General features: G+C 41.9%; 1 protein-coding gene across 1 annotated transcript in view; it reads right to left on the bottom strand.

Annotated features, from left to right (window-relative positions):
• MYO10 (myosin X) overlaps positions 1-14,782 on the bottom strand; it is a 154,537-nt gene that overhangs the window by 71,674 nt on the left and 68,081 nt on the right. The window contains exon 4 of the mRNA XM_021386465.1: positions 2,585-2,772. Coding sequence (XP_021242140.1) covers positions 2,585-2,772 — 188 coding nt within the window. The remainder of the gene's footprint in view (positions 1-2,584; positions 2,773-14,782) is intronic.

Genomic DNA, 14,782 nt, shown 5'->3' with positions numbered 1-14,782 from the left:
TGCTCATTATACCAAAAAAAATGTACTGAGTCACTACTGCTGACTCAAACCATGCTGTGGTTTATCTGTACCAAGTTGTTGATTCAGATTCTTTTCTTATTATCCCTCTCATACAGAAAAATATTCCAGGTGTTTTAACAGACTAGAACCTTTGTCACAGTTTTTTGAACTCAGTGCTACACCCGTAAGAAGCTCCAAAACAAAGCAGAATTAAATCTTAAAGCCAGCAGGGGGCACTTCAAGTCCAGAGGATCACAAAAAAGCATTCTGGGCTTCACTTCATTGGGCTGTTCAATGAGCTACCGAGTCTGCAGATTCCAGCAACAGCAGCAGGTGAAAACTGAACATCTGAATGTGAAAGTTGTTCTTATAATCGACTCATTCTAACTGGATGTTACTGTTTAATGTGTTTTTGTGATGGAACAAAGTTCTCCTTTGTTTCATGCCTCTAATAACTTTTGGTCATCCCTGCAGTGGTCAGGCAGTATGACTTAATGAACTGTTCTATCCTATCTCTTACATGAAACATAAGACAAAGATATTTACCCAATTTCAGACATTGCAGAGCTCCACAGCACTGAAACCAGCATTTCAAATGCCAGTAGTAACCAAGAACACCTGACAATGACTCGCTGCAGCATCTTAATCTAAGCCAGTAAATGATACAGGCATGAACAGAATGTGAAAGATGACTCCAAGTTGCTGTGTCATCACTTCTGAAGCCCCAGACTAAGAATGCAAGCACAGGGACTTTCCTAAACCTCAGCAGGGCCATTGAAAACCATTAGCCATTTAAAAAAAAAAAATCCTGAATGCCCTGAATCCTTCAAAGATACAGCAGATAATGCTGTTTCAGAAAAATAGATCTTACCTTTTATTTTTTTGTTTTGAATTGCATATTCCTTCATATTTTGTAGAAACTGTAAGATTGTATTATGGCACTTGTCTGAAACACTGAACTTTTACAAATCGTTGCTTTAACTCAGGCCACAGTAAGCTATTTTAAAAGAGACCGCTAAGGCAAAACTGCTCCATATTATGGTTTATCTGCACCAAGGTTTACAGAGACTGTTTGAGACTCCTCTGGAACATTAGAGACCTCTGCTTGTTTCCTTTTTAGGACACAACCTGCTTTTCTCTTGGCAGCTTGTGGGAACTGGAAGGAAAGGTAAAATATGTGGGCCAGAACAGAATGGAATTAATAAAAATAACAATGGCCACTTGCTACACACCAGATATGATTTCAGACCCCAAAATTTGAGTATGTGGATTGCTCACAGCTAACAACTTGACATTACACCATGGAATCATGACTCCAGACCAGTTTTTTTCACATGACCAAGATTTAAACTTCATATGTATAGAAGTACATATGAAACTTTAAAAAAAAAAAAAGGAAAAATACAGTTGAAAAAAGCTGGAAAAACACACACAGCTCAGCTCACCTGTGTCTTTGTCATCACCAGGCAGGACCTACCCAGAGGAGAGGGCATGCAGGGACTGTGAGCCAAGAGCTTTCAGCAAGTCGAAAACAGAGGTAGCTGTGTTGCATGCACCTCATCCACATTTCTTACAATGGCTTTTGTGCTGAACTACATGCAACAAATCCTCTTCTTACTTAGGAAACCTTGCAATTTCCTTCTGTAATTTTAAATGCTGGTGGAAACTACCTATTACAAAATGTTCTGCTCTCACTTTGCCTCATTCTCTCTCTGCTCTGATGCCAGCAGTGCTTTCATCCCACTGCTGTTGCGTGGGCTCCCAGGGAGGTCAGGAGACAGGCAATATTGTGTCACCTTGTGTTCAGTGCTCACTTCGGTCACATTTACTTGTGCTGTAGGCTGCAGGACACAAAGTGCAAACAGGCACAGAAATACTTTAAAGGGGAGAGGGAGGGAAAGCACAAAATTCTCCCTGCATCAGCCCCTCTATGAAGCCTGAAGGTGCCACGCTGCAACTGCCTCCAGGCTGGTCCTGCTTACCTGGCAAGCAGGACTGCAGTGTCCCCATGCATGTGTGAACCAACACGGCTGAGCTGGCAGGCTGGGGATAGAGAGCCACACCAGGCAAAGAGCTGGCTCTGTTCACTGCTCTTCAAGAGGAGCTGAAAGCTGCTAAAAGCTAATGGAATGCCAACTGCTCTCAGTGCACATTCAGCAGCAGCAAGATCCTGAATACCAGTGATACAGTGGATCAAATGGGAAGCTATTAAAATGTCATTAAATTAAAGCAGAACGAGATTAAGAAAGGAGAAGTAATCAGGCAAAATCATGCAGCTGAAATGGGGAGGGTTTCTTCTTCTGCAATTGTTATTTACAACATTTCTTGAGACTGGTGTAGGTCTTTTCTTTTTTTCCTCTAGATACAAGGTCCAGCATCTAGTGGAGACAAATTACTGGATTGTACATCTATTTGTTTTAGAGGTCTAACAGAATGATACAAACCTCTCTCCCAAAACTCGGATGATTGAAAGCCTGCTTTCTTCTAGAATTTTCCTCTCCATTCAGTCCAAATACCTATTCCTAAATCTTGAGAGGTTCGGTGTCAGGGATAACCAGGGACAATCACAGCAGTGGCCATTTACCTGATGAGGATACACTGGTTGTCATGACGCTTCCAGAGGCAGCGGTAGCACTCGTTTGCCACAGCAAAGATGTGAGGTGCAATCTCTCCCATGTGGTGCTTGCTGTATCGCTCCATGGCAGCACAGTCATACAGGCCCGGGATGGTCTTGTAAGGGTTCACAGAGGCAACTATGGAACCAATGTACGTCTGCAAGCACACAAACAAGAGCTGTTACTAGACATGAGGTAGAACAGAATCACAAACCTCACAAATCAAAGAGAACAAACATGTTTCCAAAGGTGTATCACTCTTCATGGAGTTTTGATAAGAGCAGATAGTAGTTTTCCCCTTTGAACAAGAGCAACAGAAGGGTGAAAACTGTTTCCACTTCGAGCAAGTTTTCATGCCTACCCTGTCTGCAGCACAGAGCTTCCCAGCTCAGGATTCATCCTGGCATCAACGACGCTTACAGCTGCAGAGGAGCATCAATGAGCATTGCTGAACATTTGCTTTTCACGCATTCCTAAGGACTGTGTGAACTTACTGCATTTGGCTGAACGCATAGGTTCCAAATATTGGTGCAAAAGTCAAAAAAGTAAGTATCAAAATTTTCTGTTCCTCCTTTTTAAAACAAGCATCAGACAACATGGCGGACACCAGCACCATTACAGGGTAACAGTCCCTAAGGAAAACACATGAACTGGAAGATGCTCACAAAACTCTGAATGTACACAAAAATTTACTATTGCTCTGAAGCACAATGGCAATAGAGGAGGCATTCATTTCTATCCCATTGCAATTAGAGGGCACATCAGTTAAAGCCACCCAGCTTGTGCCCATTGCCATAACTCATGGAGCTGTGGTAACGTGTAATCACGTGTAACGGTCTATTTGCACTGCTGTTTGTTTTCTCAGTCTTTTCCACCTGCTTCACAGTCATTCTCTAGCCAACTGAACACATTTTTCAAATAAAATCATATTAAGTGAGGCAGGAGATAGCATTAAGCACATTATCTCCAGAATTTCCAGGGCATTTATGGGGCATGTAAAATGGACTGATCTATCATAAGGTGCAGGGGGGGGTGGTGGTGGTTCCCACTGTGACAATGATGTCATTTTGTTAAGTACTCTTTCTGGGGTTACATGCCAGAAGCTAACACCTGGCTCCAACAGCCCTGCTGTGGACTTCCAAAGATCTGGGCTGCTGCTCTGTAACATGGTCCCCGCCTACAGACAGACACTTTGTCAGCAGATAACCCTGTCATCACCACCAGGAATCAGACATGAAGTTCACAGCAGGACTGGGGCTCTCTTCATTCACCTTACCCAGAGAGGGCTCCAGGAAGCAGCCCCACAGCCTCCATCTCTGCACCTTTTCCAGCAAAGCCTCCACGGTTGCACTTGCCAAGCTCTGGCTAACAGCTCCCTCACATCTTCGTCTCCTCTCTTTCAAACTCTTCCATGTCCCCAGAGCACTTACATTTCCCATCTACCTGCCCCCACCCTCTTCCCCTTAATTAATATGTAATTATCATGGTGTATCAGCTCTCCTTTCTCACCATTACCCTGCTGTTTTATTTCCCATTATCCATCTGCTCATCCTCTGTCAGGCCCAACACAAGCAGCAGAGCAGCAGCAGAGCTTTTGTTAAGGGAATACAGAAATGTCCTTGAAATTACGACAATTTTATTAGACGCAAGGGGAATATTCCTCCTCACTGTAACTCAAGTGCATTTTGCAGAGCTGTAAGCTTTCAGTCCGCGTGTTTTATAAAAACTGCCATGCTGTGCAATGGCTCATGGAGGTTTCAGCTAGAGGAAAGATACCATTTCAACACAAGATCGTATCACAGGGCAATTACAGCCCTGAGACTACCACTTAATTTCTTGGGATCATCCCCTCCTGAACAAACTTCCTCAGTTCGATAAATATTTCATCACAGATTGCATGGGAAAAATTTTAAAAGGTTTTGTTTGTTTTCTTTGTTGCTGTTATTTTTTTAATTCACATGAATATAACGCAGGTACAACCAATGCAACAGGCGACTACACATCTTTACCTTATTTAAATGTCTGACTAAAGTCTTATTAAAAAGTAAGAATAGTAACTTGATGCACACCACCATAAGAGATGCCATGGCAAACCCTCCAAACATACGAACACTGATGTAGTAGTATCCATGAAAATAAGAAGGAGGTGTTAATTTTAGAGCAACCTGTGTATTAAATTTTTATTTTAAGTCGATTCTCCCTCTGCCAGCCTCCCCCTGGCATCTCTACAAGTCCCCGAGTCAGGGACTGAGGCACAATCAGATGGTCACCCACGCATGGGGCAGCTGCTGGTTGCTACACTTGTCCCTGTGCAGGACTCTGCCTCCCGTTCCCCCAGAAGCCCTGATCAGCCTCCCAGTTCAAATGCTTGCTTTCAGGGTAGGCTTTCCTGTTTTACAACTGCAAGCACGTTAGCAGCAACTTAAACTGGTGCTAAGATACAGAAAAAAGGCAGGGCTGCCAAGTTATCTCCTGAGCTATTCCTGTACCAGGCATCATCCATATTGCAAATTAGAGCAGTTCAGTCAGAAACAGGAACTCTGAATGACTTTATTATGCTAACATCACAAGGCAGCCATTTAGATGAAACTGCAGAAAAGGTATTTTCACTTTCACTTTGCTTAAAAAAGAGTGAATTAATTTTTCTCTTTCTTCTTCGCAGTTTCTAATCTGATTCTTGCAGTCAATAATTGCTCATTTTAAAGCATTTTGAAAGCAGTTCAAACTCCAAAGCAGTTATGAAAAGGAAAAATATTCAGGTGTCTGCCAGAGCACTAGGAAGCAGACAGAATTTCTGAAGATTTCCTGTTGAAAAAGTCTGAGGGATATTTTGAAGAAATACTGTGTAGGGCTTATATCACAAGTCTGCTGTCTTCTGCTATGGACTAACAGCTCATTATCAGATCACCAGTAATAAATAAGTTTGTATTCAAAAATAAATTGAATTGAGTAATTCAGCCTGAATCACGATGCAGTGTTTTGATTAACCAATTAAAATGTTGTCCTCCTTTTCTGCTTTCAAATTTTTACTGAAATTTTACATTGATAATGCATTTCCCAGAATACTTCTGGTCACAAACTATAGAAGCTTCTGCTCCCCATTTTAACACAAAAAGAGGAAATGAGATTGTCTGCTGGTCCTCTAAGAAAACTTTCAAAATTAGAAGTTCAAACCCTGTCTTCTCAGCCACACATTCAGTAAGACAATGGCATCACAGGATTCAGGCTTTCTAAGTAAAAGGAAAAAGTAAAGTAGGAAATTTCCCTTTAAAAATTTTTTCAGGATCTCTGAATACAAAAGCAACAGATAAGGAAGCAGCCCTGCTACCCAATCACTTCATTAATCCTATAAACCAAACACGCTCTATAGATCAGGACCACCATTGCTCTTCATCTTTTCCCCTTCACATAATCTTTTTTGCATATACCTTATCAGCCTTGCTCCACGTCCAGCAACCATCCACCTTTCACTCCTTCCCCCTTATGCCGAGACTAGGGCTTCTCCACAATAGCCTTCCTATTCCCAAGGATTCTTTAAAGATCTCCGTGTTTTACCCAGGCATGCTTTTCCCATGTAAGGTCATCAATTTTATCACACACAGTTTTTCTCATGACCTCTGCTCACCCTCTACATCAAGGTACTCCTCTCTAATTCCCAGTCTTTAAGCATCTATGACATCCCATTTTTCCTTCTTATATAAATAAATAAAAAGGACTTATTTCAAGTTTTGCATGTAGTGCTTCAGGCAGGGTGGGCAAGAAGGCAGGAGGACTCTGCTAAAGGGCATTCATTACATGCTGCTCCCAAACAAGTCTTTGATCAACAATTACAAGAGAAACTAAAACTGGCTGCACCACTGAAACGGGCACAAGGAGACTACATTCCTCAATTTGAAACACTGTGCTCCTCCAGTGACACCAAATATCAATATATTCTTTACAGCGTTGCTTAATGCAATATTAGAAACACTGGAACTGATCAAATACAGAACTAAGATATTTTGTAATAGATAAACACATTAACACTAAGCTACCTCTTTGTCCAGGCCAACTCTCTTTTCAGAGCACTTTCAATAGTTTCTCCTTTGGGAACAAAAACCATCTATGCCTATTACAAAAACAAAATTACATTTACAGACACATCAAAAATTATGTATCTGGATTGTATCTGAGCAACTCTTGACTTTGCTGGAGTTACTGAAGGAACCGATCCTGTGTCTGACAAGGACGGGTTGGTTGTATTTTGTCTGGTTGTTGATGGAGTACCGACCTGACAATTTATTCAACAACATAGGTTAAAAGATTATCTCTATTCCACACAAGTTTCATACCTTTAAATCATCAAAGTTACAGTAACAATACCCAATTACAATGCTTTTGCTTTCACAGCACATGCAAAATCCAGACAGTTCTTGAAAGACAACAACACAGCCGTCAAACTTCTGTAGCTTTTCAGCACTGAATTTCAAGTTGCCAAATCTGGGAATGGAAGCATTAGCCCAATGCTGTAGGCACCACCTCCACTGTTTCCAGTTCTCCTAGGTAAAGGGATTAATTGTACTGATGACTGCACGAATGCTAAAGCTAAGTTAACTGGATCAGACACCATATACACATCAGCATAGAAAGGAGAAAGAGGGCTGGATGACATTCTGGTGTGCTTTTTAGGGTAGGGAGCAGAAGGGGCACAGGCATGCCATAAGAAGGATGATAATTAATGCTCTTATTCATGGTAGGATCTTGATTTATCCTCTCTGTGGTAAGGGTCCCTCATATTTCAGCTGGTGTCGTGTTCATTTCAGTGGGACGGAATCCAGTTTTCTCCCTAAATTATAAGCTAAAATGTCTGAAGCCAAACTCCTTTCTTAAAAGCCATAATCAAGCTGAATGACTAGACTACAAGTTTAGATGTTTTCAACCAATCGAGCCATTTCTGTGAGGGAAATGTCATATTCTGTAATCATCTCTACATGCTTGGGCTTCTGCAGCCCTCACCATGTCTGGTGACTCATGGTGGGTTTCCAACAGCCCAAATTCTCAACAGCTTTTCTTTCCTCTGTTGCTGCGCTCCTTGTCAACGCACACATCATCACGACTCCTAAATTTTCCTTTCTTCTTCTCAAAGTCAGCCTTGGAACTGATTGGAAAATGACATGTTTGTAAACACACAGGGCATGCTACAAATGTGAAACTCAGCATCCTGAGCAGAAAACCTTCTGAAGGGAACCAGAACAAGATAAAGAATATCACTAAGTTCAAGCGCCAACAAGCAGCTGCCTACATTCAGGACCCATGTGCTAAATGTTCTCCCTCTCACAGTTTCCTGCAAGCATCTTCTCAGACACTTTGACACTCCTTAACTGCATTCTCAGGTGTGCTTCACTCCACAATCCCTCAGCCTCTTCTAACAGCCACCTCCCTGATGGTCTCTTCACTTCCCGTGCTAAGATCGGACGTGTGCAATATCAGACATTTCAGCATTTTCAAAGTCAGGCTTTATGCTTGTTTTCACTGGCACAGCTCACAGTAAGATTTTGGATAGCTTCAGAATATTTATAAATGATTTCAGATAATCAGAGACAACTGCTGAGCAACAGAATCCTCATTTAGATTAATCTTTCTCCATTCTGTTCACCCCTCAGTTCAACTAACGTGACCTTAAGCTCTCCTTGGTGTTGAGCTTTAAGCAACACTGCCCTGTTCCCAAGTCTCTCCAAGGACAACGGCTATGTTATCTCTTCAGGAAAACAGAGGTGCCTTGCAGTCCAGCTACCTTTCAATTCTAAACTATGCTATGCTAATCCTACACTCCTCTAAGCTTCAGCCTTGCACATTTACAGTGTCCTTGTTTTAGTCAGCTAACTGAAGCTGAAAAATCTCTGTATTTATTTCTTAATGGGAAGAAGTGGGTTTTGCTCACCTTAGCTACCAACAGAAATAGAACAGTGTGCAGAGGCAACTGTGTCTTTCAGCTTCACGCAAGAGAAGTCACAGGGACAGTGAAGGACCTACACAACACTGAGGGCTCTCCACAGATTAAGAGATCCACTCCTAACAATCTCCCCTTGCTTTTCCATTAAATTTCTCCTGTGAAACCAACAATTCCATGAGGATGGAGATACTCAAGTAACTTCACAAGTTTTATTCAGAATCTGTACAATAACAACTGAATCTCCAAAGACTTTTAATGGAGGGTCCACGAATTGAACTGGCATTGAAGAAATGCCCGAGTATATTCGAAGCATCAAGAAAGGAAAAAACTCACCTCAAAACCAAAAAAGACAAAAGCAAGCTGGAGAATGTGAAACTAATATAAAGAAAAACTGATACAAGAGGTATCCAAAGGTAAAAAATAATAATATTCTGATGTAAAAAAACATAATACTGCAATCAGATAGACATCTTTCTTGATTTAAGAGCATCACCAGCTTCACCAGTAGTTTTGTGTCTCAGTTTAAAAAGGGCAGAGTCTCCTTATTTTTATCACATTTTTGCTGACTAATAGAAGAGAATCCTTCCCATGTAGTAGGCCTGTCTACTGGATGTCAGGATAAACTTCAGTGATACAATGCATAGACTTTACATAAAACATCTACTGCTTATGGAAGAATCTTTCTTCACTATGCCCAAGTGAAGAGGTGACCTCCTGCATACAATAATGTGATCGATCAGTATTAGACATTGATTTTTGCCATTTTCATGTGCTTCAATACAGAATGTGACTGTAGGTTTGCTACTGTCTGTGATATGCAATCTGTGTGCACAAGTGAACAGCTTAGCTCTAATGAAGAGATCTCTAGTTCAAATGAGAAAAGGCTCCATACAGAGTGGAGACCCCAAGGCTTTTCATTTCAAATGGCCCGTGGCCACAAATTGGTTCTTCCTGCTTTGTTATTGTACAATGCCCAAATGATTTTTTCAAAGCTGTCTGAAGGTCTAATTAACCCTCAAGCAAGGAATACAAATGTTCTTCTTTCCTATCAATAATCTTAGTAAGATAAAGAGGCTTTTCAGACACAACACATTCAAATGAAAACAAAAACTCTGGTCAATGATATCCCCCAAATCAGTGTCTCTTGAAGACAGGAGAAATATTTTTAATATAAAACTTTAAATATCTGTGTCATTCTGCCTGCGAATATATTCCATACTGATACCTATCTAGATTTTCAAAACCTCCATGGTTCTTTAATGTTTTAAAACCTTTGGTATAGAAAGAGCTCTTTACGGCAGCAAGCAGGAAGAGCACAAATTATGCTATAACAGAGCATGAAAACAGAAATTAAAAGTGAGAATAACTGACTTCCAGGTAATTTGTCGGATGCCACTGAACTGCTGTCATATAGCCAAGAGCCTAGAAATCAGTGTTAAGATGGCAAACAGTAGTAGCAGCCAAAAATCTGCTACAGGGAACTTCAGGACCCCACTGGTATTGGAAATGCTGACAGACATCAAAAGGAAACAGTTGAAACTGTGAGAAAGAGATTACACCTTCTCAAATGAAAGCAATGGTCTGACTACAAATCAACAGTCCACTTACACAGGTAGACAACAGCTATAAAACTAATTTAATTCAGTCTGAACTTAAATTGGTTGTTCATAGCCTTTCTATTTTTAAACTACTGGAATATGCGAATAAGGCAGTTGGTCTGCGTAGCCTAAGCAGTAAATTTTGTGCAGTTCACTTTACAGTCAAAGCCCAATTCAAGCTAAGAAAACATGTGCTGGTGACAGACAAGTGGCTTAAGTTTCGGAGTTCAAATTCCTGCCCTCCTTTGTACATGTTTGAGAGCAACAGACCTTGAAGAAAGGAATCACAGAATGGCCTGGGTTGAAAAGGACCTCAAAGATCACCAAGTTTCAACCCCCCTGCTATGTGCAGGGTTGCCAGCCACTAGACCGGGCTGCCCAGAGGCACATCCAGCCTGACCTTGAAAGCCTCCAGGGATGGGGCATCCACAACCTCCTTGGGCAACCTGTTCCAGCGCATCACCACCCTCTGAGTGAAAAACTTCCTCCTAATGTCTACCTAAACCTCCCGTGTCTTAGTTTAAAACCATTCCCCCTTGTCCTATCACTATCCACCCATGTAAACAGTCATTCCCCCTCCTGTTTCCTTCAGGTACTGGAAGGCCACAGTGAGGTCTCCCAGGAGCCTTCTCTTCTCCAAGCTAAACAAGCCCAGTTCCCTCAACCTTTCTTCATAGGAGAGGTGCTCCAGCCCTCTGATCATCTTGGTGGCCCTCCTCTGGACCCATTCCAAGAGCTCTGCATCTTTCCTGTGCTGGGGGCCCCAGGCCTGGACGCAGTACTCCAGATGGGGCTTCACAAATGCTGAGCAGAGGGGGACAATCACCTCCCTCTCCCTCTCCCTGCTGGCCACTCCTCTTTTAATGCAGCCCAGAACATAGTGGGCCTTCCGGGCTGCCAGCGCACACTGCTGGCTCATGTCCAGCTTCTCATCCACCAGGACTCCCAAGTCCTTCTCCGCAGGGCTGCTCTCAAGGAGATCTTCCCCCACTCTGTATAAATACCTGGGATTGCCCTGGCCCAAGTGCAGCACCTTGCATTTGGCCTTGTTGAACCTCATTAGGTTCATATGGGCCCATTTCTCCAGCCTGTCCAGGTCCCTGTGGATGGCTTCCCTTCCTTCCAATGTATCGACTGCACTGCTCAGCTTGGTGTCATTTGCAAACTTGCTGAGGGTGCATTCAGTGCCATCGTCTATGTCATTGATGAAGATGTTGAAGAGCACTGGTCCCATGACTTACCCTGGGGGGACACCATTCGTGACCAGCCTCCACCCTGACATAGAACAGCTGATCACAACCCTTTGGCTACAACCAGCCAACCAGTTATTAATCTATCAAACAGTTCAACCTTCAAATCCATACCTCTCCAATTTAGAGAGAAGGATGTGGTGAGGGACTTTGCAGAAATCCAGGTAGATGGCATCTGTTGCCGTTCCCCTGTCCACCGATGCCATCACTCCATCATAAAAGGCCACCAGATTGGTCAGGCAAGATCTGCCCTTGGTGAAGCCATGCTGGCTCTTGGATCACCTTTTTGTCTTGTATGTGCCTTAACTTGGTAACCAGGAGGATCTGCCCCACGATCTTCGCAGGCACAGAGGTGAGGCTCACCAGCCTGTAGTTCCCCAAGTCATCCTTTCTCCCTTTCTTAAAAATGGGAGTAATGTTTCCCTTTTTCCAGTCACCGGGGACTTCACCGGACAGCCATGATTTTTCAAGTATGATGGAGAGCGGCTTGGCAACCACATCAGCCGTCTCTCTCAGAACCCTAGGATGGATATCATCTGGCCCCATGGACTTCCATACATTCAGTTTCACGAGGAGGTCTCAGACTTGTTCCACTGTTACAGTGGGACGGAATCCTCTCCTCTCACCCACACCTCAAGGTTCAGGGCCCTGGCAGACATGGGGAGCCTGACCACCAGTAAAGACTGAGGCAAAGCACTTACTGAGCACCTCATCTTTTTCCATGTCTGAGGAAGCCAGTTCTCCATCCTCATTTATCAGACGGGGAACACTCTCCTTGCACTGTCTCCTCCTGCCTATGTACCCGTAGAACCCCTTCTTGTTATTTTTCACATCCCTTGCCAAGTTCAGCTCCACCTGTGCCTTGGCTTTTCTGATCTTATCTCTACAAGGAGACCAAATTTTACCTGCCAGCAATACAAAAATGCATGCAAAACTGTCCAGTACCATTTACAAAAGTTCTGATTGTTAATAAATATTAAAAAAAAAAATCTGCATATTTGTCTACTTCCTGATCTTCTCAGCTCATACAGTTACCAGTGACATTCAATTAAGATGTGGAAAAGCCAATGCAAAAAGCAATCCTTCAACTCTAAGAAAACAACAGGAATGCAATTATGCATGCTAAAGTCTGTACAAGATTATAAATTTCTACTTCACAGTTTTCAATAGTTATCAGTAAGCAGGTTCAGGTCTCATTCAAAACCCATAGGATTCAACAGGAATTTACCCTGTTGACTATGCATGTATTACTTTTTCTTCTACCAGCTGACCAAACGTAAAGAAAAATAGTGGTACACAGCAGACACAAAGAGCAAGGTTTTTTTGATGTTTTAACAGAACTTTGACTTCCTTCTCCTCACCCCCTCACTGAAACAGCCCAGTGATGACAGCTGGTTAAGATCCTTACAGCAGCACATACAGCAGGTTACCAACAAGTACCTAACTGGCTATGAACCGTAACAAAAATCTACCCAACAGCAAATTGTTTGTGTAGCCAATGCATATGTTATAGTGTATGCAATTATACAGATCTTTCTGAGTATTTCCCTTTTTAGTAATATTATGTTGACCAAAACATCTCAGACTAAAACATTTGCTAAGACCTGAACATATGCACCTTAAAAATCCCCAGTATTTTCATTAATGAGTTCTGGCAAACATCATTTTTGTTACTAGCAGCAGTGTCACAGGTTCACCAGTAAGAAGGAATTCAAAAAGAAGAAAACCTCGTTAACCAACTGATGGCATTTATTTACTTTTACTCCTACCATTACAACTATGTTCTTCCTCTAGTATGTACACAAAAGAAAAAAAAAGATAACAAAATAATGGTAATTGGCCTTTGGCAGACAGTTGTTGATCTACTTAACTGACCATTTTTAGAAATAATGATCACCAGAAATAGATTCCACTAGATTTCCAATTAAAAGCCTGCTGTGTTTATATAGATTTTGTCTACTGCTCTCCAATAACAGATGTGAAATGGAAGCTGTAATTAATGCTTGGAGACAGGAACTCACTTCGAACTACATTTTGAAAACATTATCTGATGTGTGTAAGCATAACATGTTAATTATGGAGGTTAAGTAGCTATCTATAGGCATTTTTCATGCAATCTTAGCAACTGCACTCTGTTTTGTGCACCTTCACTGAAGGAGCTGGTCGAGACAATTATCCCCATCTCTGCAGATGGGGACGATACATCCTAACAGTAGTCACAAAAAAAACCCACTGAGATTCATCAACGTGACTTCTAAATCCTCTACTGTAAAAGTGTAGCAATTAAATAAATCGTAGTTTCCTCAGTGACCAAACAGTAGATCCTGCAAAATGATTACTTGAAATTGTTCACAGCATCAGATACTTTGTGCAATTACAGCTAGTTTGCAGACAAGACTAAAATAAATGGAGTTCTAAGAGACAGTGAAATAACAACAGATTTAGCCCAAACATACAGTTAAGGGGAGATTTAGATCAGATGTTACGGGAAAATTTTTCACTCAAGGGTTTGGTGAGGCACCGGCACAGACTGCCCAGAGATGCTGTGGATGTCTCATTCTTGGAAGCATTCAAGGATGGTGCCCTGGGCAGCCTGATCTGGTGGGCTGCAACCCTGCCCTCATCAGGGGCTTGGAACTGGATGGTCTTTAAGGTACTTTCCAACGTAAGCCATTCTATTATTCTATGATTACTAATACAAATATGCTTCACAGTGAATAAGATAGCACTACTAACACAGTCTGTGTGGAAGTAAGGAAATGCTTTGGTCTCTTTTCAAAACTTACTCTTGTTAATTAACAACATTACTGAAAATGAAACAGAAGTGCTGCGTACTAGGTGGCTTAAATGGTAATTCTTCTTCCTTAGTCAATGGCCCGTGCTACAGAGCAAGGCAGCCCAATGATCAAAGTTGTTCAGCTGTCCAGGATGGTGTATAGGTATTTGATACAACTTTGTTTAAGGTCCAGTTTCTGCAAGGAGCACATCCAAGTTCTTCTGCTTAAGAAAACAATCACAATGGTGTTTTATTAAAAAGATGAAAACATTTGGGCTACTGTCTTCTACCAATCTTCTTTTGTCTGTCTGCCTCCACCTAAAACTTGTGTCCACGGTAGAGGACATCCAAACAGGAGTGCTTTCAAACTCCATAAATTACATCTGTCTTGCTTTATTTAATTATCCAAGACCACAGCATGCCTGACATTTTCCCAGTAAAACATGTACCAGCATCCGCTTCCTGTTGACATGGCACTTTTGACAGAGCAACTGCACTGCATCTGAAATCAGTTTTACTTTATTTTAAAAAAAAAAAAAAAAAAAGTTTGCAAAACCCTAGACAATCAAGTCATGGGGCAGCAACTGACCTGGATACTAAAGTGTCTCGGT

Source organism: Numida meleagris, chromosome 2 (genome assembly GCF_002078875.1).
Source record: "Numida meleagris isolate 19003 breed g44 Domestic line chromosome 2, NumMel1.0, whole genome shotgun sequence".
Classification (NCBI taxonomy): Eukaryota; Metazoa; Chordata; class Aves; order Galliformes; family Numididae; genus Numida; species Numida meleagris.
The sequence above is the reverse complement of the archived record's forward strand: the minus strand, read 5'-3'. Positions and strand labels throughout refer to the sequence as shown.